Source organism: Chanodichthys erythropterus, chromosome 22, assembly GCF_024489055.1.
Source record: "Chanodichthys erythropterus isolate Z2021 chromosome 22, ASM2448905v1, whole genome shotgun sequence".
NCBI classification, from domain to species: Eukaryota; Metazoa; Chordata; class Actinopteri; order Cypriniformes; family Xenocyprididae; genus Chanodichthys; species Chanodichthys erythropterus.
The window spans coordinates 5,129,529-5,155,477 of NC_090242.1; the positions used below are offsets into that span (position 1 = coordinate 5,129,529).

The 25,949-nt window shown below is 37.8% G+C and overlaps 1 protein-coding gene and 1 pseudogene across 1 annotated transcript; one reads left to right on the forward strand and one right to left on the reverse strand.

Annotated features, from left to right (window-relative positions):
* Positions 1-4,506, forward strand: part of LOC137012900 (DNA repair protein RAD50-like) — a 39,288-nt pseudogene extending 34,782 nt beyond the window's left edge.
* An 11,322-nt stretch (positions 4,507-15,828) lies between these two features.
* Positions 15,829-17,091, reverse strand: pou4f3 (POU class 4 homeobox 3). The gene is made up of 2 exons (XM_067376628.1): positions 16,996-17,091; positions 15,829-16,728 (listed from the first exon to the last, which is right to left on the reverse strand). The coding sequence occupies exons 1-2, from the start codon at positions 17,089-17,091 to the stop codon at positions 15,829-15,831; spliced, it is 996 nt and encodes a 331-aa protein (XP_067232729.1).
* Between the last annotated feature and the right edge of the window lie 8,858 nt (positions 17,092-25,949).

Here is a 25,949-nt window from a genome sequence, read left to right on the forward strand (position 1 = left end):
CACCTTTAAGCAAATGCACTACTTAAAAATGTATTGCTGTCCCAGAAAAAACATCAAAGACAGAATGAAGTTTTTTGAAGTTTTGAAGGCAGAATATGGGAAGTTTGATTCAGTTTGGTCATGTGGAGTGATGAATCTCAATGAAACACAAGTTGCGGTGTTTTCAAAAATCTGTTGAGAAATATAATAAGTGCATCTCTGCCACAGTAAAGCAGGAAAAGTGTCATTGTGTGGGGAGCCGTTTTAGCTGCTGGTATTGGTGAGCTACTTCACTGTGAAAAATCATTTAATGCGTTAAAGTACAGGCGATTATTGCAGAATGGCCTGCTTTCCTAAAATGAAAAGTTATCTAAAGAGGAATGGTCAGATGCAATGCTCCTGCCCAAATTGCAAAGACATCCAGGAAGTGGCTTGAGGAAAAGTCTATCAGACTCATGGACATGTTTTATTAAATATTTTTAAGTGTACTTAAGCATCACAACATTATAATTTACAGTTTGAAAAAGTAATCTCAAATTAAGAAACTGAAGAGTTATGTTTTTAAAGATTTACTTTAAGTGAGAATTAAATAATAGCAAAAGTAATCTGAATGCAGAAAATATATGAAAATAAGCATGCACTAGGGATGTCACAGTGAGGATATTTTCACAACGGTATATAAACTTGAGACAACACCAGGTGGGGGTGAAATCGCTTTGAATGCACGCTCACTCATGCGATCACACGTACTCTGTGTATAGGCCTATAATTTGCATGCATCAGGGAGCCGCTTTCTATATGCTGGGTATTGAAATCGTTTTTCACTTGAGATCATGTGTATTGTGTATAGGGAGCGGCAGTACTGACCGCACATTTTGCAAGATATTTGATATATACAGGATCTGTCATGCTCCAAATCGACCGCCATCGTCTTGTCAGTCATCGCCCCTTACGCTCATCACATGATCAGTGAAATGATCTAACTCTTGCTGCACTGTGCAATGACTCTCCCAATCATGCTGTTTGGAGCAGAACAGACGCTTTCAGTTTATAATTATAGCATCTGTTGTCCAACTGAACTAAATGGATTTTATTTCTTCAGTGAAGTAATGTAATCTGTGTACGGCCGAACACCAGTAATACCGACTACTGCAACAAGCCTAGCATGCACAACTAAATAATCAATATTGACCGATACCAATAAAAAAGAAAAGAAAAATCTTATATTAACAGTTAGTGATTTGATATGGTACAGGTATATCATGCATCCCCAGTATTTATGGATACAAATACAGCTTTTTTTTTATCATTGCAGAACAATAATGAAGTTTCACAGCATGAAGATGGAGGAGATTAATAAAATCATCAGAGATTTATGGCGGAGCACATACAGAGGACAAGGTCTGCCTTTAAACACAAATGTTTGTCTGCTATTATGGCTTTGTTTGCATGAATTTTTTTAAATGGTTATTTCACCCAAACATTAAAATTCTGTCATTAATTACTCTCCCTCATGTCGTTCCAAACCCGTAAGACTTTCTTTCATCTTCGGAATGCAAATGAAGACCTTTTTAATGAAATCTGAGAGATTTCTTTCCCTCCATAGCTATGCGATTACCATTTTGACGCTTCAGAAAGTTCATAAAGAGATCGTAAAATTAATCCATATGAATTGAGCTGTTTAGTCCAAATTTGCTGAAGAGACACGATCGCATCATATGAAGAATGTATTTAATTGTCTTTTATTCACATAAACATTCATCAGTGCACACATCAGCTATGGTAAATGGAAACCCAAGCATGTTTGCTAGACGTGTGCGAGAACCAATGAGGTTTATTCTCGTGTGGTTATGTATATCTGTCTATGGAGGGACTTCATCAAAAATATCTTAATTTGTGTTCCGAAAGATGAACGAAAGTCTTAAGGGTTTGGAACGACATAAGAATGACTAATTAATTCAATTCAATTAATTCAAAAGAATTTTCAGTTTTGGGTGAACTAACCCTTTAAAGGATTAGTTCACTTTGAAATAAACTTTTCCTGATGATTTACTCACCCCCATGTCACCCAAGATGTTTGTGTCTTTCTTTCTTCAGTCGAAAAGAAATTAAGGTTTTTGATGAAAACATTCCAGGATTATTCTCCTTTATAATGGACTTCAATGGCCTCCAGATGGTTGAAGATCAAAATTACAGTTTCAGTGCAGCTTCAAAGGGCTTTAAACGATACCAGACGAGGAATAAGTGTCTTATCTAGCGAAACGATCTGTCATATTTGGAAAAAATACAACTGTATATGCTTTATAAACACAAAATATCACCTTGAACATACTTCCGGTTTCCGCATTCTTCAAAACACTTATGCTGTATGTCCTATGCCTTCCCTATTCAACTAATGGAAAAAAACAGAACTGGTGCCACATTCGTTCTGTAGGTAGAATAGGTGTTTCATTTGTGTTTATAAAGCATATACAGTTGTATTTTTTTAAGAAAATGACTGATTGTTTCACTAGACAAGACCCGTATTCCTCGTCTGGTATCGTTTAAAGCCCTTTGAAGCTGCACTGAAACTGTAATTTGGACCTTCAACCATCTGGAGGCCATTGAAGTCCACTATATTGAGGATAATCCTGGAATGTTTTCATCAAAAACCTTAATTTCTTTTTGACAGAAGAAAGAAAGACACAAACATCTTGGATGACATGGGGGTGAGGAAATTATCAGGAAAAAGTTTATTTAAAAGTGGATTAACCCTTTAAATCAGGGTTCCTCGAATCCAGCCCTGGAGGGCCACAGTCCTGCAGAGTTTAGTTAGACCCTGATCAAACTCACCTCTCTGCAGTTTGCTAGTAAATCTGAAGACCTTGATTAGCCTGTTTAGGTGTGTTTGATTTGGGTTGGAACTAAACTCTGCAGGACAGGATTTTAGGAACCCTGCTCAAAGTCTTGCTTGATAATATATCAACTCTTTGTTTGACTGTTTGAGACTTACTATATCTAGTGACTTTTTACCATAATGTCAAGAGTATGTCTCCTGATCTCCCACAGACATTGAGTACGTAGAGATTCGCTCTGATGTGGATGAGAACGCCTCTGCTGGACTGAAAAGGAGGACTTATAACTATAGAGTGGTAATGGTCAAAGGAGACACGGCTTTGGACATGCGGGGACGTTGCAGTGCTGGACAAAAGGTCAAAAAGCAGCTACATCCATCTAGTGTTTCTTCAATGAAATGTTTTTTCTTTCTTAGAATCACCCAAGGTTCCCAATCAAATGTGATTTACACAGTATTTTCATTTGCTTAAAAATATTTGTGAAGTGCACATTATGATTAAGCTGTCGGTAGATTTGGGAGCTGAGAAGAGGGTGGTGACAGTCAAGCAGACCCGATTATCGACTGGTGCTGATAATTTCATTGGTCTGTCAGTCACTAGATCAGAATGTACGTTAAATAAAAGGAGTTTTATTTAATCAATGAATGTTTTTAGATCCGTGGCTTTACTGCATGTTTGCTTGTAGGTTCTCGCCTCCCTCATAATACGGTTGGCTCTGGCTGAGACGTTCTGTCTGAACTGTGGGATTCTGGCGCTGGATGAGCCCACCACCAATTTAGACAGAGAAAATATAGAGTCCTTGGCACACGCACTGGTGGAGTAAGTCTTTATTAAAAAAAAAAAAAAAACATGAATACAGCAAATCTTTAAACAGAAAACACAATTTATTCACAGCAAGAGCAACATGACAAAACAAGAACTTTTATTTTCTATTTGACACTTTTACCAACTAAAAGATATGCATTGGTTTCTTTGCAGGATAATCAAGAGTCGTTCTCGTCAACGCAACTTCCAGCTGCTTGTTATCACCCACGACGAGGATTTTGTTGAGCTCCTGGGACGATCCAACTATGTGGAGCATTTCTACAGGATCAGGAAGAATCAGGACCAGTGCTCAGAAATCACAAAGTGCAGTATCAACACACTCAACTCCTACCTACACTGATGCATCAGATCAGATGAGAGAAGAAAGACTGTTAGTCAGAGGTGACAGAATCAAAGTTCAGTTTATTTTTAAGCATGATCTAAACTTAAGGACTATCAGCCTCCCTGCAACTACTTGAGCCAAATCTGAAAACTATTAGCACATAACAAGCAGTTTGCAGCACACCTTGTTTGTAAAACATGAGCAGAACAAACATCTGTGTAAATTGTCCTCAAAATTATACTTACATTAATTGTTGTTAAATTGAATTCAACAGTTTACAAATTTGTTATTTGTTTCATGAAGGAGGCACAATGTAATTCAACCTGACTAATAGTAGCTTGTACATTTAGTTGCTTTTTTTCTGAAATATTAAAAAATATATATATTTTCAGATTCTAATTTCTGAATCATTATCAATTATTTGTGCCCTCATGTCAGGATCTGTAATGGTGGCATCAAAAATATTTGGACCAGGGCTGTCGATTGATTTAAAAAAAAAAAAAACAAGACTTCTGTAATTAATCACTGGTCATTTCACATTAAAAATTCAACATTCAACATTAAAATTTGTAATCAATATATTTTCACATTAAATCAAATTAACAGAATGTTTTTATTTATTATTTATTAACAAATACAGAATGTTGCAAAATTATAACAACTTTTAATTTAAGTGAACTTAAATCAATATTCACATAAATATACATTATTATAAATTGTATATTTAGCTGTGCCAAATATATAGTATTTCTGGTGGTATTTCTGTCTCTGTCAGCTCTCTCTGAATCTCTCAGTACTTTTTCCTCCACTTTAAGGTTTATTTTGCGCATTTATTTCCATGATGAATAAAGAATTAAAATTATTAGTTAAACATTTGATATCAATATTTGGGAACGCTTTATGAAAAGGTTCCATTTGTTCTCATTGGTTAACAACATTAGTTAACACAAACTAACAATGAAAAATACTTTAAAAATAAAGTTGAATCTGTTGATTTTATCTCATGGACCTGAGCTAACATGAGCAGTTATTTTAACACTATTTTTATTTAAAGAAAAAAAAATTATATATATATATATATAATATATATATATAATATTAAAAAATGTATCAAGATATCAAACCAAATTGTCTTTATTTTAAAGAAAAAAGCACAAACAAAATGTAGTGAATAAGGTTTTACATGATAAAACAATGCATATACTGTGGAAAAAAAAATAACTTGTATTTATTTATTTATTTAATAATTGTACATATGGTATTTGGTTTGTTCATACATTTTAACTTGAGTATTCTTTTTTTTTTTTTTTTTTTTTCAAGTTATATAATGTTTCTAAAATTGTCTTTAACATTTGAGTTCAGCCAACCAACATGTTAAAATTAGATTTTAAAAGTTATTATTCATTGGACCTTTGATGGCGTCATCTGCATGACTAATTCATCTCCACTTTATTAACACAACTGTAGGCACTAAGCAAGTACGACCACATGCAGATTTGCAGCGAAACCTATCAGTATTGATCATTTTGCAATAATGAAACTTATTTGCACAAGCACACAGTGAGGATGCGGCCTTCAGCACCTCATCTAGAGGCCTGCTACTCAAAATCATTATGATCTTTCTTGGCAGTTTGTCAGTGTCAGTTCCAGGAAATCAGGACAATATGACAAGTATCATCAACCACATCTCATTTCAATCAAGATAATCATTGAGCGCGGCATAATCAACCAATAAACGTCGCTTAGCTTACGATGCAAAAAGAAATCTGCATAGCCAAGTCTCGCCTTTTTGAGAGTATATAAACACAGCGTACAGCAGAGGGGAATCAAGACCTCTGGCCTTCAAGCAACCGAAGTCTTGAGAAATCCAAGCGGACAGACAAAATGATGAAGACTATACTACTGCTCGCTTTCGCTGTATTCGTCTCCAGTGCTTCTTTGAAAAATGATGACAAGACTATATTGGGAGAGCTTATTGATGAGCTAAACGGCACAATGAAAAGACTCCCAGAGGAGCACAAGGTAAGATTTAACATTAGTATAGTAACTATAATAAGCCAAAACTGTCTGTACTGTCAGATATTGAGCAGAGCATGATTGCAATATTCATTTTACCTGTTATTTCTAGGGAAAAGAAATCTACCTGAAAGAACTGAAGCCTGAGAAGGAGAGCTGTGAGGTGAGATGAATTTTCATTGACTCACAATACTAGTATATTAACACAACTATCCAGCATATTTCTTTCATGATCAGAGCCTAATAAGCTTTTTGGGGGTTTGTGCAAATAGATTTTTATGGACTTTTGCTAGTCTCTTATGTGGTAACATTTATGAGGCTGAAGCATTATAATTTATTAATTTCATGTATAATGCTGACAATTGAATTCCATGAATTTGAGGCCTGGTTTTACCTGTGGTTTCAATATCTTTGCAGCATGACTTTTTCTGCCATGCTGAGCAAGAACTGAAGACGGAGGTTTCTGTGCGAAGTAAATACGACGATTTCCGTACTGACAAGAGACTAATGAGGAACTTGCATATGTATAACAGCAACCATGGAGGAGTAAGTTGAACTCTGTAATGTGATGTCTTCTCCGTACAACACCTTCATCCTACCAGAGTAGAATAACCATGACATTTACTGTCTTTCAGAGCACCTGCAAACCTGCTGATGAAGACCAAGATGAAATCCCCCTGCGTCAATTCTTGAAAAATCTCATGAAATGTGTCCAGAAAGAATTCAGAAGACCCAAGAACAATTAATTTATAAAAGATCATATTTATTATTTGTCTTTATTAACATATTTTGTTTACATTGATTGTAGCAGTATATAATTTTGTACCTGAAGAAAATTTGCAGAAATTTTTTATTTTTTTAATATATATATTCTTAAATATGGTCTTTTTTTGGAAAGTACAGATTTTGTGCAGTATTTCTCAGTTCTGTCAGTATTTCGGTTTATGAATTTGATCTTTTTTACTTGCATGGAAACATCAATTTATAGAGCATTACAGTGTTAAAACAATTACAACCAGTGTTAAAAAAAAATACTTTTTTTGTGTCTTGATGTTTAGATTGTTGTTCTTGCAGAATCTTGACTGATGGATTAGGTAACCTCACAATATAATAAATACTAAGCAACTATTTGATTTATGTATCAGGTATCTATATTTTATTAAAGTAACTTTTGCATTAAATAATGAACTTTTGTAATGCTTCTTTTAAAAGGTTCCATATAGAACCCTACGGTTCTTGACTGAAGTTAATGCCAAAAAGGTTTAATATAAAGGCCAATTTACACTGCACCGACAAACGCAGACAATCTCCAGATTACAGTGCGTCTCTTCTGAGATGTTCCAGGACCCGACTAGTGTCGATTGAACATGTTCACGGACAGGGCTAACACACTGATCCAACAAAAGAAGTGTCTGTTGCCATCTGTTGGTGCAGTGTGAATTGGCCTTAAATGTCTTTTTTTTACAATTGCTATCATACTTTTGTTCAATCTGTAGTCACTTTTCAAAACTTTAAACACAATTAGAGCAACATCCATCTTTCGTGACCATGCTGTTAACACAATTTGTCATTTTCACACAAAATGCAGTCAATTAACACTTTTCTGAAGTTCTTAAATTTTCTTTTTATACAAGCTTACCCAATATCAAAATCAAGGATCTTTCTGATGTTATTTGCAAATGCTTGTAAACACAGCATGATCGAAATGAAGACCTAATGTTCCAATCTTTAAATATAGTATAAAGCCTCTACTCTTGCTACAACAGCAGCTCAAAAGTATTGAAAAAATATTTAAAACATACTGAAACAATTGATATGCTTTTTTAAGTTGCAGATTCCAATTTCATTTGGAGGCATAGTCAGGTGTTTAAGTTCTTTTCATTACATGAACATACAGTAAAAAAGGGACTGTTTGAATTGGTTTTGTTCGGTGTGGATGCAGAACAACTTTGAGGAGAGAGAAAAATAATGTCAGTATAAGTTTCATGTAAAGCTGATTCCACTACCACTGTTCCATATATGCAGAATATGTGGTCTACGTAGAGCACTAACTAACAAGGGGACACCATCAACACCCCACCCTCAGTAATTAATCTTCGGAACACAAATTAAGATATTTTAGTTGAAATCCGACGGCTCTGTGAGGCCTCCATAGGGAGCAATGACATTTCCTCTCTCAAGATCCATAAAGGTACTAAAAACACTCCAAAAATATTCTCGTCACTTTATAATATTAATATTGAACCACTGTACTCACATGAACCGATTTAAATATGTTTTTAGTACCTTTATGGGTCTTGAGAGAGGAAGTGTCATTGCTCCCTATGGAGGCCTCACGGAGCCATCTAATTTCAACTAAAATATCTTAATTTGTGTTCCAAAGATTAATGAAGGTCTTACGGGTGTGGAGTGATTAAGTATTTTACGAGCCGTTTAATCCGCAAATTTAATTACAATTAAAGCATCTATAAATGAAGTGCCTGAAAGAACTCCTAAAATGTTTATGTAGAACCTTTTCTTTTAAGAGTGTAAAAAACTGCAAAATTATTCAATGGAATCATTGTGACCACATTGCAGTCTTCATATTTAATGTACATGACTTCTACAAGACAAAATAAAAGGGCTTTTTTTGGCTAGTTAACACTGATTAATAATCATGCATGGAGCAATTAATCATTAATTTATTCATTCGATACATCATTTATGCTTCTTAAATATTTCATGATATGTTCACTAATAATAAGGAATTAGTGTATTTTTTCTTGAGGGTGTTGTCTGTGTTCCACAGTGCATATATCATGTGAAATGGATCACAGAGTCTTTGATACACCTTGATCAATTCTAGTATTTAATACTTTAACGGGACTGTTATTTTTTCTCTCTCTCTCTCTCTCTTTCATCTACAGTTTCCATACTGATATAGAATAGAAAACAATCACACCTGACATGCCTTTAGTGTTGCTTTTTGCAACTCCCATTTAAATTCACAGTTCATTCAGTATAAAAAAATGGTATCAGTATGCATCCCCTGGGAATCAAACCCATGACCTGGGTGTTACTAGTGCTATGCTCTACCAGTTGAGCTATACTTTTAGGAAAAAGTCTTAGTGCCTTCAGAACTGTATAGAAATGCCCTTGCAACCAACACATCATTGTGGCACCAACTTCTACATTGGCAAACACCTCACATTTTCTATTCTAGTGCAAATTGTCTTTGTGCTACAGTTTAATAGCGCATACGCCCCCTTGCTTTCACATGTGCTTATAGCAGTGAAATGTAGACCTGTGTCCCATAGAGGGAGCTTATGAGAACATGTGGAGTGATATATAACCACACTGCATGGGTGCATATATTATTCAAAGGCAATTCAAGAGCCAAGTGTGCACACGTCCCACAATCCGGCACGCTTAAAGGGGCGTGAATGATCAGATACCTGTGCCTATCAGCCACAGGGTCAACTCCATTACAGTTTTGGTGTCACGTAGCCTGGGTTTACTCTGGGTTAAAAAAAAAAGAGTGTCTTTGCACATAATAAAGTATATGTTAAGTATAGCAAGTATAAGTATATGTTCCCCTGATTCCCCACCAGTACAGTCACACATTAAGTGATTCAGGATTGCACATAAAAATAATTGTTACAGTTGTAAACAGAAAGGACTTTCTTTTTGTCCCTTCTTGACCTTCTCAGCTTACACAAGGACTCCTTTCAAACATTTTGTAGGTTACTTCAGAATTAGCTGTTTTATCTATTTTTGGTCTTCATTAAATTATATTGAAGTAAGTGATGTCACGTGTTTTTAGGCCAAAACATTTTTTGTCACATACAGCAAACATCTCCTCACTATCCGCTAGCTGCCTGTCCCCTGAACACACTGTAAAAAAAAAACACGGTCCCTGTAGTCGCCACAAGCTCCGAAAACGGCAATAAAAACAAACTGGTGCAGCCTGGCGCCTGTCTAAAATAATAATAAATAGAGCTGTGAGCAGCAATTATCTGGGTTCAAGTGTTTTAAGGTTTTTAAGCACATGCATAAAAAGGTATTATGTTTTCTTTAACAAGCCTGTAAGTGACCAAGATCAGACATGCAAAAGACCATTTACAGCCAATACAGGCAATTTACTATGGAAATATATGGCTTTTAAAGCTTTTTAAAAAACATAGGACTAGTTTGCAAAAGTAGCCTATACATTATATTGCCAAAAGTATTGGGACCTCCAAATCATTGAATTCAGGTGTTCCAATCACTTCCATGGCCACAGGTGTGTAAAATCAAGCACCTAAGCATGCAGACTGCTTCTACAAACATTTGTGAAAGAATGGGTCGCTCTCAGAAGCTCAGTGAGTTCAAGCATGGTACAGTGTTAGATTGCCACCTGTGCAATAAGTCCACTCGTGACATTTCCTCATTACTAAATATTCCACAGTCAACTGTTAGTGGTATCATAACAAAGTGGAAGCAATTGGGAACAACAGCAACTCAGCCACGAAGTGGTAGGCCACGTAAAATCACAGAGCGGGGTCAGCGCATGCTGAGGTCGCCAACTTTCTGCAGTCAATAGCTACAGTCCTCCAAACTTCATGTGGCCTTCAGATTAGCTCAAGAACAGTGTGTAGAGAGCTTCATGGAATGGGTTTCCATGGCTGAGCAGCTGCATCCAAGCCTTAAATCACCAATGCAAAGCGTCGGATGCAGTGGTGAAAAGCACACCACCACTGGACTCTAGAGCAGTGGAGACATGTTCTCTGGAGTGACGAATCACGCTTCTCTGTCTGGCAATCCAATGGACGAGTCTGGGTTTGGTGGTTGCCAGGAGAACGGTACAGTACTTGCCTTGACTGCATTATGCCAAGTGTAAAATTTGGTAGAGGGGGATTATGGTGTGGGGTTGTTTTTCAGGGGTTGGGCTTGGCCCCTTAGTTCCAGTGAAAGGAACTCTGAATGCTTCAGCATACCAAGACATTTTGGACAATTCCATGCTCCCAACTTTGTGGGAACAGTTTGGGGATGGCCCCTTCCTGTTCCAACATGACTGCGCACCAGTGCACAAAGCAAGGTCCATAAAGACATGGATGAGTGAGTTTGGTGTGGAGGAACTTGACTGGCCTGCACAGAGTCCTGACTTCAACCCGATAGAACACCTTTGGGATGAATTAGAGCGGAGACTGCGAGCCAGGCCTTCTCACCAACATCACTGCCTGACCTCACAAATGAGCTTTCACAAATGAGCTTCCAAATTCAGCAGACATAACAGAGCAGGTTACTTTTGATATGAAACAAAGTATCAAATTTTGTCATTTTTAAAGAAATTTAAACAAATACCATTTTGTGGCTCTTTAATGTGTCATAACAGATTGCTGTACTCCCTCAGTTCAAGTGGCTTGTCAAACGATTATGTCTTTCTAGTAGTTCATTTATAGCGTCGAATAAACATGAATGAACATCATAAGAAATGTTTCAAGCGTGGAAAAACGTCAGTACACACCATTTTTCAAGTTCAAGTCCACCTATGTTAATCTGCTGACTCCCCTGACTGCTTTGTCTGACAAAATGGATTCTGCGTTATGATTGGTTAGATCGCCTGTAAATCAAACTCCTGGCGAAGGTTCAATTGAAAACATAAAAAGCAAAACCTTCTTCATTTTCTAGAAGTAGTTTAAAAACCTTACTGTTACCTTACCTTACACCTTACCTCACTCTCTTTCAATGTTAAACTAAAGCTTACCGCTGGATTTCTTGTTCTGCTTCTGTAAACATTAAACCCCGCCTACTTTGAGTTGATTGGCCATCCCAATAATTTTGACAGCGTTAATGTTTTATGAGTTGGCGATTTCGGATTTCTTAATTCGTGACTGTTTGGCGGAAAAAAACTACTAAGATCTACCCCTAAACCTAACTGTAAGCAGATTGTAGCCTACAAATTCATACAATTTAGCCACCAATTCGCCAAAACGTAAAATAGTTACGAATTGCCATGATAGTGAGCTTGACATTGAAGTAGGCTACAAAGTGAATCCGTTGAAGACGCGCCCAAAATTCACCTCTGAAGGACAGCCTCAAGTTTCCCGGTAACAGTATCCACTTGGATAACCCCTTGAGTTATCGCTTTGAGACACCGCGGGCAAATGCCTAAGGTGGCTTGGCGTGTGATGATGATAGGAACGGACTAATAAAGCACACCGGGTTCGCTGTCTTCCTCCGCATTGGCTACATTCTCATGTGTTGCTGCTGGCACTGTATGAATAATTAAAGCACCGGTGTCTTAACTCTGCCATTCTCATACGCAGACTCGGAGTGTCGGCACAAGAATAACCGCTTGTCCCGCAGAGGGAGAGGGGGTTCACCACATCTTCCAAGAGACTGTCGAGGGTTGAATGGCCTCCACCCTCATTCTGTCAGATCTTCTTTGCTCTGAAATAAAAACATGAATTCACTTTCTCTCTCTCACAGACACGCATGTCTCACCTCAAATTCTGTACTATAAAAATAAATGTAGGCCTTTGAATAGCCATTTTAGAGTTTGTTATTGCTTTGAATATAAAAATGTTCTTCAGTTATAGGCTACTTAGATGTTCTATCAAGAGATTGAGGATAATAATCTAAATGATTCCTTCTAAAATTATAGTTACTAAGACGTTATTCCAATCTAGAGTTCCTATGAGGATTTCAATGTTCACGATTTCACGAAACAAATAAAAAGATATGTCCAGTTTATTATCAGAGTATGAGTATTCCATGGGTTCCAAATTACACCCCTTTATAATATTTGAGTGGTGAAAAGATGAAGAACACTCAAATAGCCTTAACTGAAGCAACTTGAACATAGCCTCCAGCGTGCCATAGGCTGTTCCTTATGACACATGAGTTACTGGCCATAGGCCTCTACCTTTCAGCAGATCATCTATAATTCAGTCCCCACCACTGGCCACATGCCACTGCTCTGTGCTCAACTTAGATTGGTTTACACCATTGTTTGATGTTTATGATATTAAAAAAGTATTACTGCTCTTAATTATTCATGATCCGTCTTCTCCAATGAGTTTCACCCTTCATAATCCCATTAGTTTAACTATAAATTTGGACTGATGATCCTTCTTGGCAGTTAGGAAAGATTAGAATTTAGGCTGGGGGTAAATACAGTGCTTTGTGTGTGTATATATATATATATATATATATATATATATATATATATATATATATATATATATATATATATATATATATATATATATGCTATAACGTTGTTGCTCTATATTTTAAGCCTTTTTTTAACAATTCTTTAGAGAACAACGTAAAATAAATTTAAATTTTTAATGAAATGTAACTACTTAATATTATGCTTAAAAAGTAATATTTAATAGATGCCAAAACGAATTTGTGCACCATGTCATGCTATTGCAAATAAAAGGAAGAAAAAGAATAACCCACACTGACTATTATTGAGGCTATATTTGAGCATTAGTTTTTTAAGCTGTATAGCCGATACATTGTCAAATCTTTACCCTTTTTTGTCACAAAAGAGGAAATAACTAAAACGTATATATCAAATAAAACACCATACACAACTATTTTACATTTTGTGTAATGCAAAAACTAAATAATAATAATTACTTCTGAGCTGTTCTGCTCTTAAAAGCTCAGAAGTAATAAATTAAAAACGAACTCTTAAATTAAAACGAACTCTTCATTTAGTCAAACAAATTAACTAACGGAAACGTGTTAGTTATAAATTGATCGATCTTTTTTTCTTTAAATTGCATACAAACATTAAATAATAAATGTCTTTCTCAAGATAATATCTATCTAATTAACATCATCGTCATCATTTTGTATACAGCATCTACAACAACATATAGTCGTTAACAGAACTTCACAATTGAAACATGAGAGTGAACTGCAGACAAAAAACGACTCGAATGATCATCGTCTTACCTGAACAGCGTCTCTTCCTCCTTCCCTTGAGCCTGTAAGAAGCGTTTCCTGACTAACAACTCTCCCTTCAGCTCTCTGCCTGTTTTATACCAATATACAATTAATATTGCATCGCCATTACTTAATAATTTCAAATCCCTTTGCACAAAGCCGTGACAGACATTTATTATTCAGCGGCGTCTGCTTAATGTTGCCAACCAGAATTAGAAAAGAGGAAAAAGTCTTAAAGTTGACTTTAATTTTGTTTTTGTTTTTTGTTTTTTTTGTTCTCTCTATAAATATTCTTTAAATTAGGTGGTGTTTAGTCTACATTAGTTCATTAATGTTTAATCACAATTGAACTAAAGCTTATTAATAAAACAACACAAGTCTTAAAAATTAATGATATTACAATGATTTTGACGCGAGTTGCTTTCGTTTTAAGTAGTTTATGTAAGATGAAAATTGTGCAATTCAAGTGCGTATATATTTTAACAAAAATTAAATGTTATTGTTGAGATTGAAATGTTCTCCTATATTGACGTGATATGAACCAGGCACGTTGTCCTGTTTTTCTGTGTAATTAAAATAATTAAAAAAAATAAAACTCCCACAGAGATTTTGAAAAAAAAAAATCAACAATTTATTAAATAACATTCAAAGTCACACATTTTGTAAAGTGAAGTTTAAAGTGAAAGTCGTTGCAGTGGCTAAATCAAATAGCAGCATTCTTTACACCATCAGTTTGTGCATATTAGAATCACTTCATCAACTGATGATCGAAAAAATATAAATATAAAATATATTCCGTGACAGTTTGTGAGAACATGTGATTTCCACCATGTATGCAGTCACATCTGACAAAACATTCAAGCGAATATTACAAACGCTAGTACACAAATTTCAAAGGACATTTCATGTGATACTGTAGTAACATAAGGTAGACCTTGTGCGCAAATTGTATAGTAATATAAATAAGTCTTTAAATACCAAAAACACACGTACACACTTCAAAATATAATTTCACGTGTGATAATACTGAAACAAAGTTTGTTTGTTTTTTAGTAGCCGTTCAGTTAATCTCCTGGAAAGTGTATTCAAAGTTTGATTATTTTAAATTAAAGCTTTTAAGGATTCAACAATATTGCTTTCTAATGTAGAGCTAAATTAATATTTATTTTGTTTTACTAAAAGAATAAATAATTTACATTACGATGCCCATGTTACACAGTGCATGTTGCTGTAATTAATTCATAACCATAGCAATAGCTTCATAAAATAATTACACATTAAGTGCTGCATGTTTTTCATTAGTGTTACATGAACTATGTAATGTAAACTGTGACCAAAGATTAATCAATATAATTTCAAGTTTGTTTAAAATTGTAGGTCACAGTGTGCGAATTATTTAATGGCCTTCGTTGGGTTGATTTGGGTTTGAGAAATTTCTGTCACTAACTTTCTTGTTGAGGTTTCTCGACTTTGCACAAACCAAAATGCCTTTTGGCGCCACTACCACAGGTAGCTAACCGAAGACGTTTATTAGTCTTCAGAAAGACAAAACCGAAATGTTAAGTTTAGCTAGACTATATGTCAATTCGTCGATGTGTGTCCTATACTGATCTTAACAGAAACTGCTCAAGCAACTAGTGATGCCATGGTTACTTCAGGCACACGCGATTTGAACGACTAAATGTAACTTTTGAGGTTATACTGAAATGTAAAAATACATACTTTTGAGATCCTTTACACAGAGAGCTTTTGTTTTCTTTGTGAGGGGGAGTCAAGCCTTTATTAGGGGTACAGACCCCCTGGAATAATTCGCACACTGGTTACATCAATTGGACGCAATATGAAATGTCTTTATAGGCTTATAATAATTAAAAGAAGATATTTAGATCCCTGTGGTGTTCCTAAAATGTCTCCTTTACTCTAACAGCACTAGTGCACTGCTGAATATTTCATCCGTTTCTGTTTTTGCCGTTGATTGCAGAACCAAACCCGAACCACGTTCTTCTTTAGATCCAACTTCTCCGCGATTGCAGCGATTTTCTCCGACGACGGTCGCGGCTGGATGGCGAAATACGCCTCGAGCGATCGTTTCTCCGGAGCCGCGATCGACGTTCGCTTTCGTTTCCTTTCGTTCCCGTTAAAAAGGTCTGGTTTCCCGTTTTTCTCCCGGTAAGCCGCTTCAGCCTCCTCCAGCCAGGCTTGGAGGACGGGTTTGAGGGCGATCATGTTATTGTGGGAAAGGGTTAGGGACTCGAACCTGCAGATGGTGCTTTGGCTCAGCGAGCCGACCCCCGGTATCTTCAGGTTGGCGAGGGCAGAGCCCACATCCGCCTGGGTCACTCCGAGCTTTATCCTCCGCTGCTTGAACCTCTCCGCGAACGCCTCCAGCTCTCTAGGATCGGACTCCACGTCGTTGACGCACGCCATCCCGTTGTGAACCGATAGGGTGTGCGGGTGGCCCATGGCCATGGCTTGGTGTAAGTGACCCATTTGCAGGTGGTGCTGGTGGGCTTGAGTGGTCATCACCGACGGATCCGGCGGCGCACCCATGCCGCTGACCGATAAACTCGAGGAAATGTGGTCGAGCAGATCCCCCTCCAGGGTCTGGTGGCTGAGGTGGTGGTGATGGTGCGAGGGGAGGTTGGATGACGGGTGGGATATGGGCACTGTGGACGAAGAAGAGGTGCAGGGCACGCTGCTCATGGTATGGTAGGTGACGTCCGTCTTGAAAGGGTGACTCTTGCCGTGAGACACAAGGTCAGCCGCCGCCAGAGCTTCAGCGCGGGCCAGCAGACTCTCATCAAAGCCGCTGAATATATTGCCCTGGAGCTGCAGGCAAGAGCGCGCATATGGTAGTCAGTGGGGAATTGTGTCAACTCTGGATTAAAGAACATTCCCAAGCACCCTCCTCAAAGCACAGGTCATAAAAATTAATATGAAAGCAGCAGCTTTGCTTGGATAGACATGTGGGTGAGAGAGAGAGAGTCAAAGGAAGGAAAGGAGAGGCTGGGGAGGGAGGGATGGAAGCGGGAGCAACTCAAAACACTTCAAAGTGACAGAATGGAGACAATACGAGGAGTTTAGCGTGAGACGTACCTGCGGGGCAGGTAGGCACACCCGCCGCATGCCCTCGGAGCTCGGGTGCAGCGCAGGGTGCATGGAGAAGTGCTGCTTGCCGTTCATGGCCATCATCTTCGTTGCGCACCTTGCAGGTGAGTGGACCTGACATGGAGGCGAAGCTGTGCTCTGGCTCGACGCTCCTCGTGTGTGCTGTTTCCATTGGCAGCGCCTCCCGGGCTCTCCCCCCACCTCCAACCTCACACCGCCCTCCCGCCTCCACCTGTTCCTGTATTCAACTTACAAGATGCAGTCGGGAAAGCGCAAGCTTCTTTACCACATGAGAAACGTTAGCCAGTATTTCAATTTTCTTTTTTTTTCTTCTTTTTTTAATGATGCTACATACCTATTAATAATTATATATATATATATATATATATATATATATATATATATATATATATATATATATATATATATATATATATATATATAAATTTATTGTCGATATTTTTTCATGTTAATGTGCATTATTTAAAACGTGAATGTAATTAATAATAAATTATTATTTTATATAATTAATATAATAATTATTATTATTTTTTTTTTTTCAAATTGTAAAATGGAAAACCAAATGTAGACGGTTTGTTCTTAAACTTCTATAAATTGTATTGTTATATGAAAGCGCTCTTACATAATAAATAATAATTAGGTAATTCCTGGTTTTATATTGTCAATATTATATCCCCTGAGCTAAATGATCTCACGCATCAAATGTAATGCATAATCAAAGAATATTTTTTGTGTATTTTAATAGGCCTACGTAGGATGTCCAATAATTTATAGCTTACATTATTTCCATTTAAAATGTCATTAGAAATAGGCGTAAGCTGTGTAAAATGTTTAGTGTATTAGTAAATACAAAATTAGTGCTAAGTTGAAAAAAAAAAAATCTTTAAAAATTCTATATACAATTAAAGAACATCTCCGTGGCAAATATGATGACATTAACTTGGAAGGAAAGTTGAGGCTCTCGGTCGTTGGCACGAACTTTCACCTTGGCTGACCCCGAAACTTCATTGGCTGTGGAGTCTGACAGAGCTGCTCTCACCTGCCCTGTCAAGAGCTTGAGCAATAAAAACACTTTAACATCTCTATTAAATATGGAGATTCATGAAGCTAGCTGTTGTCCTTTGGTTGATACCAAATGATTTGCAAACTCTATATTAAAAGAAATATATATATATATATATATATATATATATATATATATATATATATATATATATATATATATATATATATATTGGACTAGCAAAACATACAAGATTCAATTTTAAAAAGTGTAATGAAATCATTTTATACGAGCACCACTGAATTCCCTAGCAAAATCCACCAGCTAGAATTGGTTTGGTGAATAAATGAATGGCATTGCAGTTGGCCACTGGAAGTAAACACCTGTTCTTCCTCCTTGGCTGGTTGACGTGGTGACTATGCCGGTGGCTGCAGAAAGAGAAGCCAGGCAGTGCAGTGACACAAATGCACCATCCGATCCCATCCACCTCTCCTGTTCCCCCAGACGCTCAATTATTTATCTGCTATGTGGCGGGCATCCATTACCTCTCTGGCATTTTCTCGTTCATTACGCAGATTAACAGTGCATACTTTTTTGTAAGTCTTGGCAAAATTGTAAACAGTCTTCTTGTGCCAACTGTGTCATGATATTCCCTAATCTTGTTTATGATACCTTTTATGATAAAGTCATGTCCCTATCCTTACAAGATAAAGTTTCAAGTCATGAATATTTTACAAGCATAACCTAAAAATGCCCCATTCATAGACCATCGGTTCATCTTGATTTACATGAACAGTTACTTTTCCGTAGTGTAATCTTGAATTGAGTTCAAAATAAATTGTATGTAGCTTTTGTTTAATCTGCCATGTGGCACTTTTTTTTATTAGATATTTGTGGTCAAAAGCATCTCTGCGACTCTAAAAATTAAAAACTATATACATATATATATATATATATATATATGAAATAATAAAGATTACAACCTTGAAACTTCACGCTAACCGAAAGCCCTACAAATTATGTTACACGACGCAGGCTTATGTATTCAATTTCCCGCGAAAACCGTCCTAACAGCTGTAAAATATCAACGTGTATTAAGGTAAAATCATTTTGTTGTAATGTGACGAAACAATAAACAAGGTAGTAATTATATAACAGAGAGGACCATATGTCTGAAGTTTTGTGTGATATTGGGTTAGGGTTAGACAACAAGTAACATTTTAGATACACAGTCTGTTTTTGCTCTGCCAACAAAATAGTTTTAAACAAAGCCACAGAATAACTGCTGAAAAACAGAGGAAGACAGTATTGGTGTTTTTTGTTTCTGAATGATTCAGTGTTTTTGAACAAAGTAAATGATTCAATTCGGACTTAGCGTTGCGAACATGAATTAGCGTTTGCGAACGAATCGATTAGTGAATAATTAAAATGTCTCAAAGAAGTCACTTGCCACCACCTACTGACGTAACGATGTTACCTGCAGAAAGCATCGCGCAAACACAAACAAGCAGAATGAACAAACAGTGAAACGTGCCAGCACTCTTGGAAAGCTGCTCAACCAATCAGATCGACCAATGTAGGGCTCACGCCATTCTCACTTTTAACTAGTAGCTCGTAAGCTTGCATATTGGCTGTTTATTAGTACCCTACTTACAAAGCACATATTAATGCCTTATTCTGCTTGACCATATTCTACATCCCTAAATCCTACCCCATACCTAAACATTAATGCTGCAACAACTACTTTACTACCATTCTAAAGTGTTACCAAATACTATTCATTGTTAGTTCATGTTTGCTCAAGTCCATAAAATCAACAGTTTTTATTTTAATAATGCATTATCAAATGCTAAAATTAACAGTAACATACATTTAGTAAATGCTTTAGAAGTATTTTTCATTGTTAGTTCATGTTAATGTAGTTAACCTTATTGTAAAGTGTTTCCGTTATTTTTTACACAGTTTCACATTTGACACAGCCTAATTAAATAAACCTTTTTAATAAACATAAGCCTATAACCAAAATGAAAAAAATTACAGGTACACGTTTTTTTCTCAAGCATCCATATTTGACATTTACCCTATAATATTTGAGTTTTGTTATTATTGGTGAATAAGTACAGTGAAAACTTCAAATTAAAGGAAATAAGAAAATAACAGTAAAATGTCTTTTTTTGTTTTAACGTTATTTATTTGATGATTAAATTAACTAAAAGTAGTAAAAAGGGTCTAATTGTTTTTTCATCCTCATTGATCCTAATGTTTTTAGTTGGGTTATTGTTTGTAACTTAATTTTTTATTAATGTAACTTAAGTTATTAATGTAACTTAAATGTAACTTGTAACTTAAATGTAACTTAATTTTTTATTAATGTAACTTAAGTTATTAATGTAATTAAAATGCAAACTAACAAGTAATTGTTTTTAAAAGCAGAAACAAAAGCTTCTGAATTGAAAGGAATATCCAAGTCATGATAATGTGTGGGTACCGCAGACGAACCAAACAAACACATGTTAAATGAACCAAACAGACATGTTAAATGGTGACTATGTGTCACTGGGCCTTGACAGCTAAACCACCTGACCGATGCTTCTGTATCATCAGGTCTCACATTGCATGCATGGAAAGATCAACCTCACCATGACTTCACAAGTCTCTAACTGTGATAGCCGGGCATCTGCCCACATCATCTCAAAGCCTCCCATTGTCATTCTAAAAAAAAATAATTCAGATTCATTATTTAATGGTTGCGATGGTATTTGCGGGCTTGTCATCAGCCGGCAACAACATGGCAGTGATTTCAGGTGACATGTTTTATTGATTTGGTTTTTGTGAGATGTGACAGGAGTTTGCTCTTCTGCAGGCATTATAGCTCTGATCTGCGAAATGACCTCGCCGTTGTCGTCGGTATGTTTGCTCCATCCATTTCCATTCGTATCCAGGCTCCAAGCAAGCTTTGAGTGCTTGTCGCTCCAGCAGCAAGGGATGAGAGAATGACGAGCGGGTAAAGCTGGTGGTTGACGTGCTGTCCCAGGGGGCAATCAACACTGCTTGCATTAAATCAAATAGACTCTGAGTGTTTTTCACTTGGCTTCCCAAAGTAAGGAATGGCTGTGCATTATTCACGAGCATTTGAATATGTCAAAGCCACTGAAGCCTAATTAACTTTTACACTGTGTTGAAAGTTTGAGTAAGATGGGCGGGATATGTCACACAAATACAAGGCCTCACCACAAAACTCAAAGTTATGAGCGGCAGCTGAATAAAAACATCTTTCAAATATTTAGATTGCTGATTTGTTGAATGTGAAGAATGTTCCTTTATTTACACCAGTCTTATTGAGTTGGGGCTCCAACAACATTTTTAACAACCCTATCATTTGATTTTAGTGGTAGTTAATGGTTATGGTTATGTTTTTGTTGTTGTTTTACATTAAGCAAAAGTTTCTGTAACATCATTCGATTATAATGAATATATGTTACATGCATTATGATTCCCAGAGAACTCAATACATTAGATTGTACAGCATCATTCGTTAAAATTCGTCTGGGGGAAGGCAACAAGCTCGGAATGTGGCCCAAACCCAGAGTACTCTCATTTATTACTGGTGAGCTCCTCCAGTAGTCAAATGGGGTTACAAGCGATTCCAACTGCCCGACCGGGAGGACCCACACAGTACCTGACTGGAGCTTGCTGTTACGTGTGCTGGTGCTGAAGAAATGAGACGTATATAGAAATCCACAAATAGGGTATTTAATGACAATCACAGGAGAAACACATATTACACACATTCAAACTAACAACAAGATCAGACAAGGAGTGAAGGGAGTGAGTCCATTATAAAGGGAGTGCAGATGATGAAGTCCAGGTGCAGGTGATGAATGCTCATGGGGAGATGACGAGGAAGTGAGTGCAGGTGAGGAAACAGGAGGATCATGGGAAGTGGAGTCCAGGAGACGAGGGAACTGCAGCTCAGGCATCAGACAGGGGCATAAATGGTTCCAATCTCCCGACTGGGAGGGCCCACATGGCATCCGAAGGGAGCTTGCTAACGCATCTCTTTAACCTGGCATACACATAACAAATTATCAATTTATATTTTCACATCCTTTAAAGGATTGTTAGGCTGCATGAATTAGGTCAGCCGGAACCAGGAACACTTCCAATAAAACCTGATATACTCGTTACATCAGAAGAAGAATGGCATCTATGCTAATATCAGTCTCTCTGTTTATCCCGAGGGGATGGGGGTGTTCATATTCAGTGAACTGCGAACAGGTGCACGTGCCAGAAGGGAGCGCGAGATTCGGTGAACTGCGACCTGCGATTCAGTGAACTGTGAACAGATGCGCGTGCCAGAAGGGCGCGTGAGTGCATGGAAATATTAACGCGAAGGGCCTTGCATCACCAGTGAAGACCACCATCAGAAGCTGAAAGCACGCCTGGCCTCGGCGATTTACCTGACTGAATTTGGTGAGTGATGGCAGGGCTCGACAATAAGGACTGCCCGATGGCCCGGGGCCAGTGTGAACGACGCGCGGGACAGTAGACGCACCGGTCACTTGCCCGATCGGGCCAGTGCTGTAGGGTGTGCGTTATATATCGTCTATAATATTGTAGGCTAATTGTTGATTTAACGATCTGAAATTATCGAGTATGTCCCTCACTTTACAAAAACAGTCTAATGTTACTAGACACAGCATAGTTATTGTTACCTACAGTTAGAGTATTGTGTGCTTATATTAAAGTGTACGCTTTCACTGCGTGATTTAGTCTATTAAAATGCCCCCAAAATTCAAGATAAGGGGCAAAAAGGGCCCTGTATATATTTCATATATAATTTAATAAAGTTAATCAATATTACACAAAGAGCTCCGTTTTTCTCCAAATATTAGCATGATTACAAATGTGATATTGATTTTATTCAGCATACAATTTAATGAAAAAGAACTTAATATCAAGTGACTTACATTTTAGACACCGAATCGTCTGTTTCGCTGTATTTCGCCAACGAAAATAGTTCCAAAGTCCACAGAATTGTTTTGCGTCCCTGAGCAACACTTCCTGAATGAATCAGCCGCTTGAATGAATCAGTTGAATCTCAATGATTCGCTCATTAACAGTGATTCGCTGCCACCTACTGGCGGGTTAAATTTCAGGCGGGACAAGTAAAAATTTGAACTACTGGCCCAACTGGGCCAGCAGAAAAAATCCTTAGCGTTGAGCCCTGAATGGTTTCAATAATTTTAATATTTTCTGGTATATAAGTTACCCAGGAGCTCTGTTGACATAGACTTAGCTAACGTTAGCTACAGCTTGATGAATTGAGTCACTGAACACAGCAGGAGAGAACACAACGTTAGCCAGCTAGTTAAAGCTCCGGTGGAAAATTATTAGCTAATGCTACCGTTTTTGAGGAGTTAGATTTTGAGGTGAGGGGACTGACAAGGCAGAAGGTAAAGTGGTCCACTGTTCTAATAAGTAGACCTGCCAACCTGTACGCAATTTACGTAGCGGATACGCATTTTGACTTCAAAGTACGCTGGTACGATTTGTAACTCTAAGCTACGCAAAAACCTGATGACGCCTCTGTGCATGCGCAGTCCTCAAATCAAGCAACAGCAAAAGAAGAAGAGTTTGACCAATCATAGCGCTAGGTTCTTCCCCCAAATATACTGTAAATGTTAGACCCAGTCACAGGCTGACATGAAATGGCTTGCATAATACTTAGTAAGGAGGCCATAATCATTTTTGACTCATGGCTGAAGTTAAGTTTCTCCAGCTCTCCCCAGGTTGGCAAAAAAAGCATCTCAAAATGCATTAGACTGATGCTTTAAAATGTGGAATATTTAATTTTTTCTTACGTGGGAGCATTCCCCCTCGGACCCCCCTAAGGGGTAATATCCTTCTCACCTTTTTCACCCCTGACCCGTTTTCATGCCTGTTGTGTGGTTTGCTACCTTCGGGGCTGGAGTGGATCTAGGAGATGGATTGGCTAACTGCAAAGAGACGTACAGGTCATACAGCTGAGCTTTATTTTATCAAAGTGTACGAAGATTCAGAGGAGGATGGTGAATGTTTTGCTGGCAGGGGCAAGGGCAAACCTCAGCATCTTGGTGTACGAGTGGCAGTTCGGACAGGCCGGCTAAGGTGCAACGAAGCCGGGGGCTCGGCAGCGGTGTCGAACGGAGAAGGAATAGTCCTAGGCATGGCAGATTGTGATGGAGGATACAGGGAGAAACAAGACTTGTCATCGGATGGGAAAAGTTTAATCTCGGACAAAAAAATGTTAATGCCTTGAAAAAGCTTGAATGTATCCCTACACCCTTGCCTCATTTCATATACACAGATATGAATATGCTAATTAGCCTTGCCTGCACTCACTCGCATGAGCACAGACGAGATCCACTCAGTCAACTACTGAGGTAAACACTGCAAAATGGTATCGCTCTTTACAACGTCAGACACATAACGGTAATTAATATGATTAGCGTTTTGTTTGAATACATTATCAAACAGCTAATAATGTGTTGCTAATGTTACACAAACTATGTTCCTGTTCACGAGTCAGTCAGCTGCCTTCAGCAAACTCCATGCAGGCTTTCATGTGTCTTGCACTGAGGAGAGGCTTCCGTTGGGCCACTCTGCCATAAAGCCCCGACTGGTGGATGGCTGCAGTGATGGTTGACTTTCTACAACTTTCTCCCATCTCCCGACTGCATCTCTGGAGCTCAGCCACAGTGATCTTTGGGTTCTTTTTTACCTCTTTCACCAAGGCTCTTCTCCCCTGATAGCTCAGTTTGGCAGGACGGCCAGCTCTGGGAAGGGTTTTGGTCATCCAACCGTCTTCCATTTAAGGATTATGGAGGCCACTGTGCTCTTAGGAACCTTAAGTGCAGCAGAAATGTTTTTGTAACCTTGGCCAGATCTGTGCCTTGCCCCAATTCTGTCTCTGAGCTCTTCAGGCAGTTCATTTGACCTCATGATTCTCATTTGCTCTGACATGCACTGTGAGCTGTAAGGTCTTATATAGACAGGTGTGTGGCTTTCCTAATCAAGTCCAATCAGTATAATCCAACACTGCTGGACTCAAATGAAGGTGTAGAACCATCTTAAGGATGATCAGAAGAAATGGACAGCACCTGAGTTAAATATATGAGTGTCACAGCAAAGGGTCTGAATACTTAGGACCATGTGATATTTCAGTTTTTCTTTTTTAATAAATCTGCAAAAATGTCAACAATTCTGTGTTCTTCTGTCAATATGGGGTTCTGTGTGTATATTAATGAGGAAAAAAATTTACTTTGTTATACTTTACAAAAAATGTAAACAGCAGTGTCTCTGTCATTGTTACATTCAGTATTAGTTTTTAACAGTTAGTGCAAATATTTTTCCTTACTTTATTTTAGCTTAAATAATATCAAAATATTGCACTGAACAACACTGTATTGAACAAATGCAATCCCTGAATACATTTGTACACTATTCTATTTCTTAACAGACAGCTGGCAGCGCTTCTGCTCACACAGCTGAGCCACATTTGTCCAAGATTGCCATTTGAGCATCGGTAACGTTTATTGGTAGCATCGGGTGCGTTTTGGTGGTTTAAGGGGCCGTTCACATATCGTGTCTAAAAATGCGTGGAAAGAGTGGCTGCGCTGCTTTCTCTTCGTCCACAAGTGCTTGCGCTCCCATGGCGTCTGTCATTGCTATGCAAGAACTGCGCTCTCCACGACGACGAGGAAGGTTCAGCAAAGGATAAATTGATTTCTAGCCCTTGCATTAGCTTTACTTCAGTGCGGCGAGCTCGTTTTTCCAGACACGCCTATGCCGCAGCGAGATAAAAACATCACGACTTTTCAGAATGCCGCAAGCGCACCGCAGGTCATGTGACCAACCGATGAGCTTCGGCCTTTCC

Bases quoted from the DNA above. Each gene is read 5' to 3' on its own strand.
- pou4f3 (XM_067376628.1), bottom strand. From the start codon at position 17,091: ATGATGGCCATGAACGGCAAGCAGCACTTCTCCATGCACCCTGCGCTG. The intron at 16,729-16,995 runs GTACGTCTCACG...TCTTGCCTGCAG, and splicing joins TGTGCCTACCTGCCCCGCAG to CTCCAGGGCAATATATTCAG.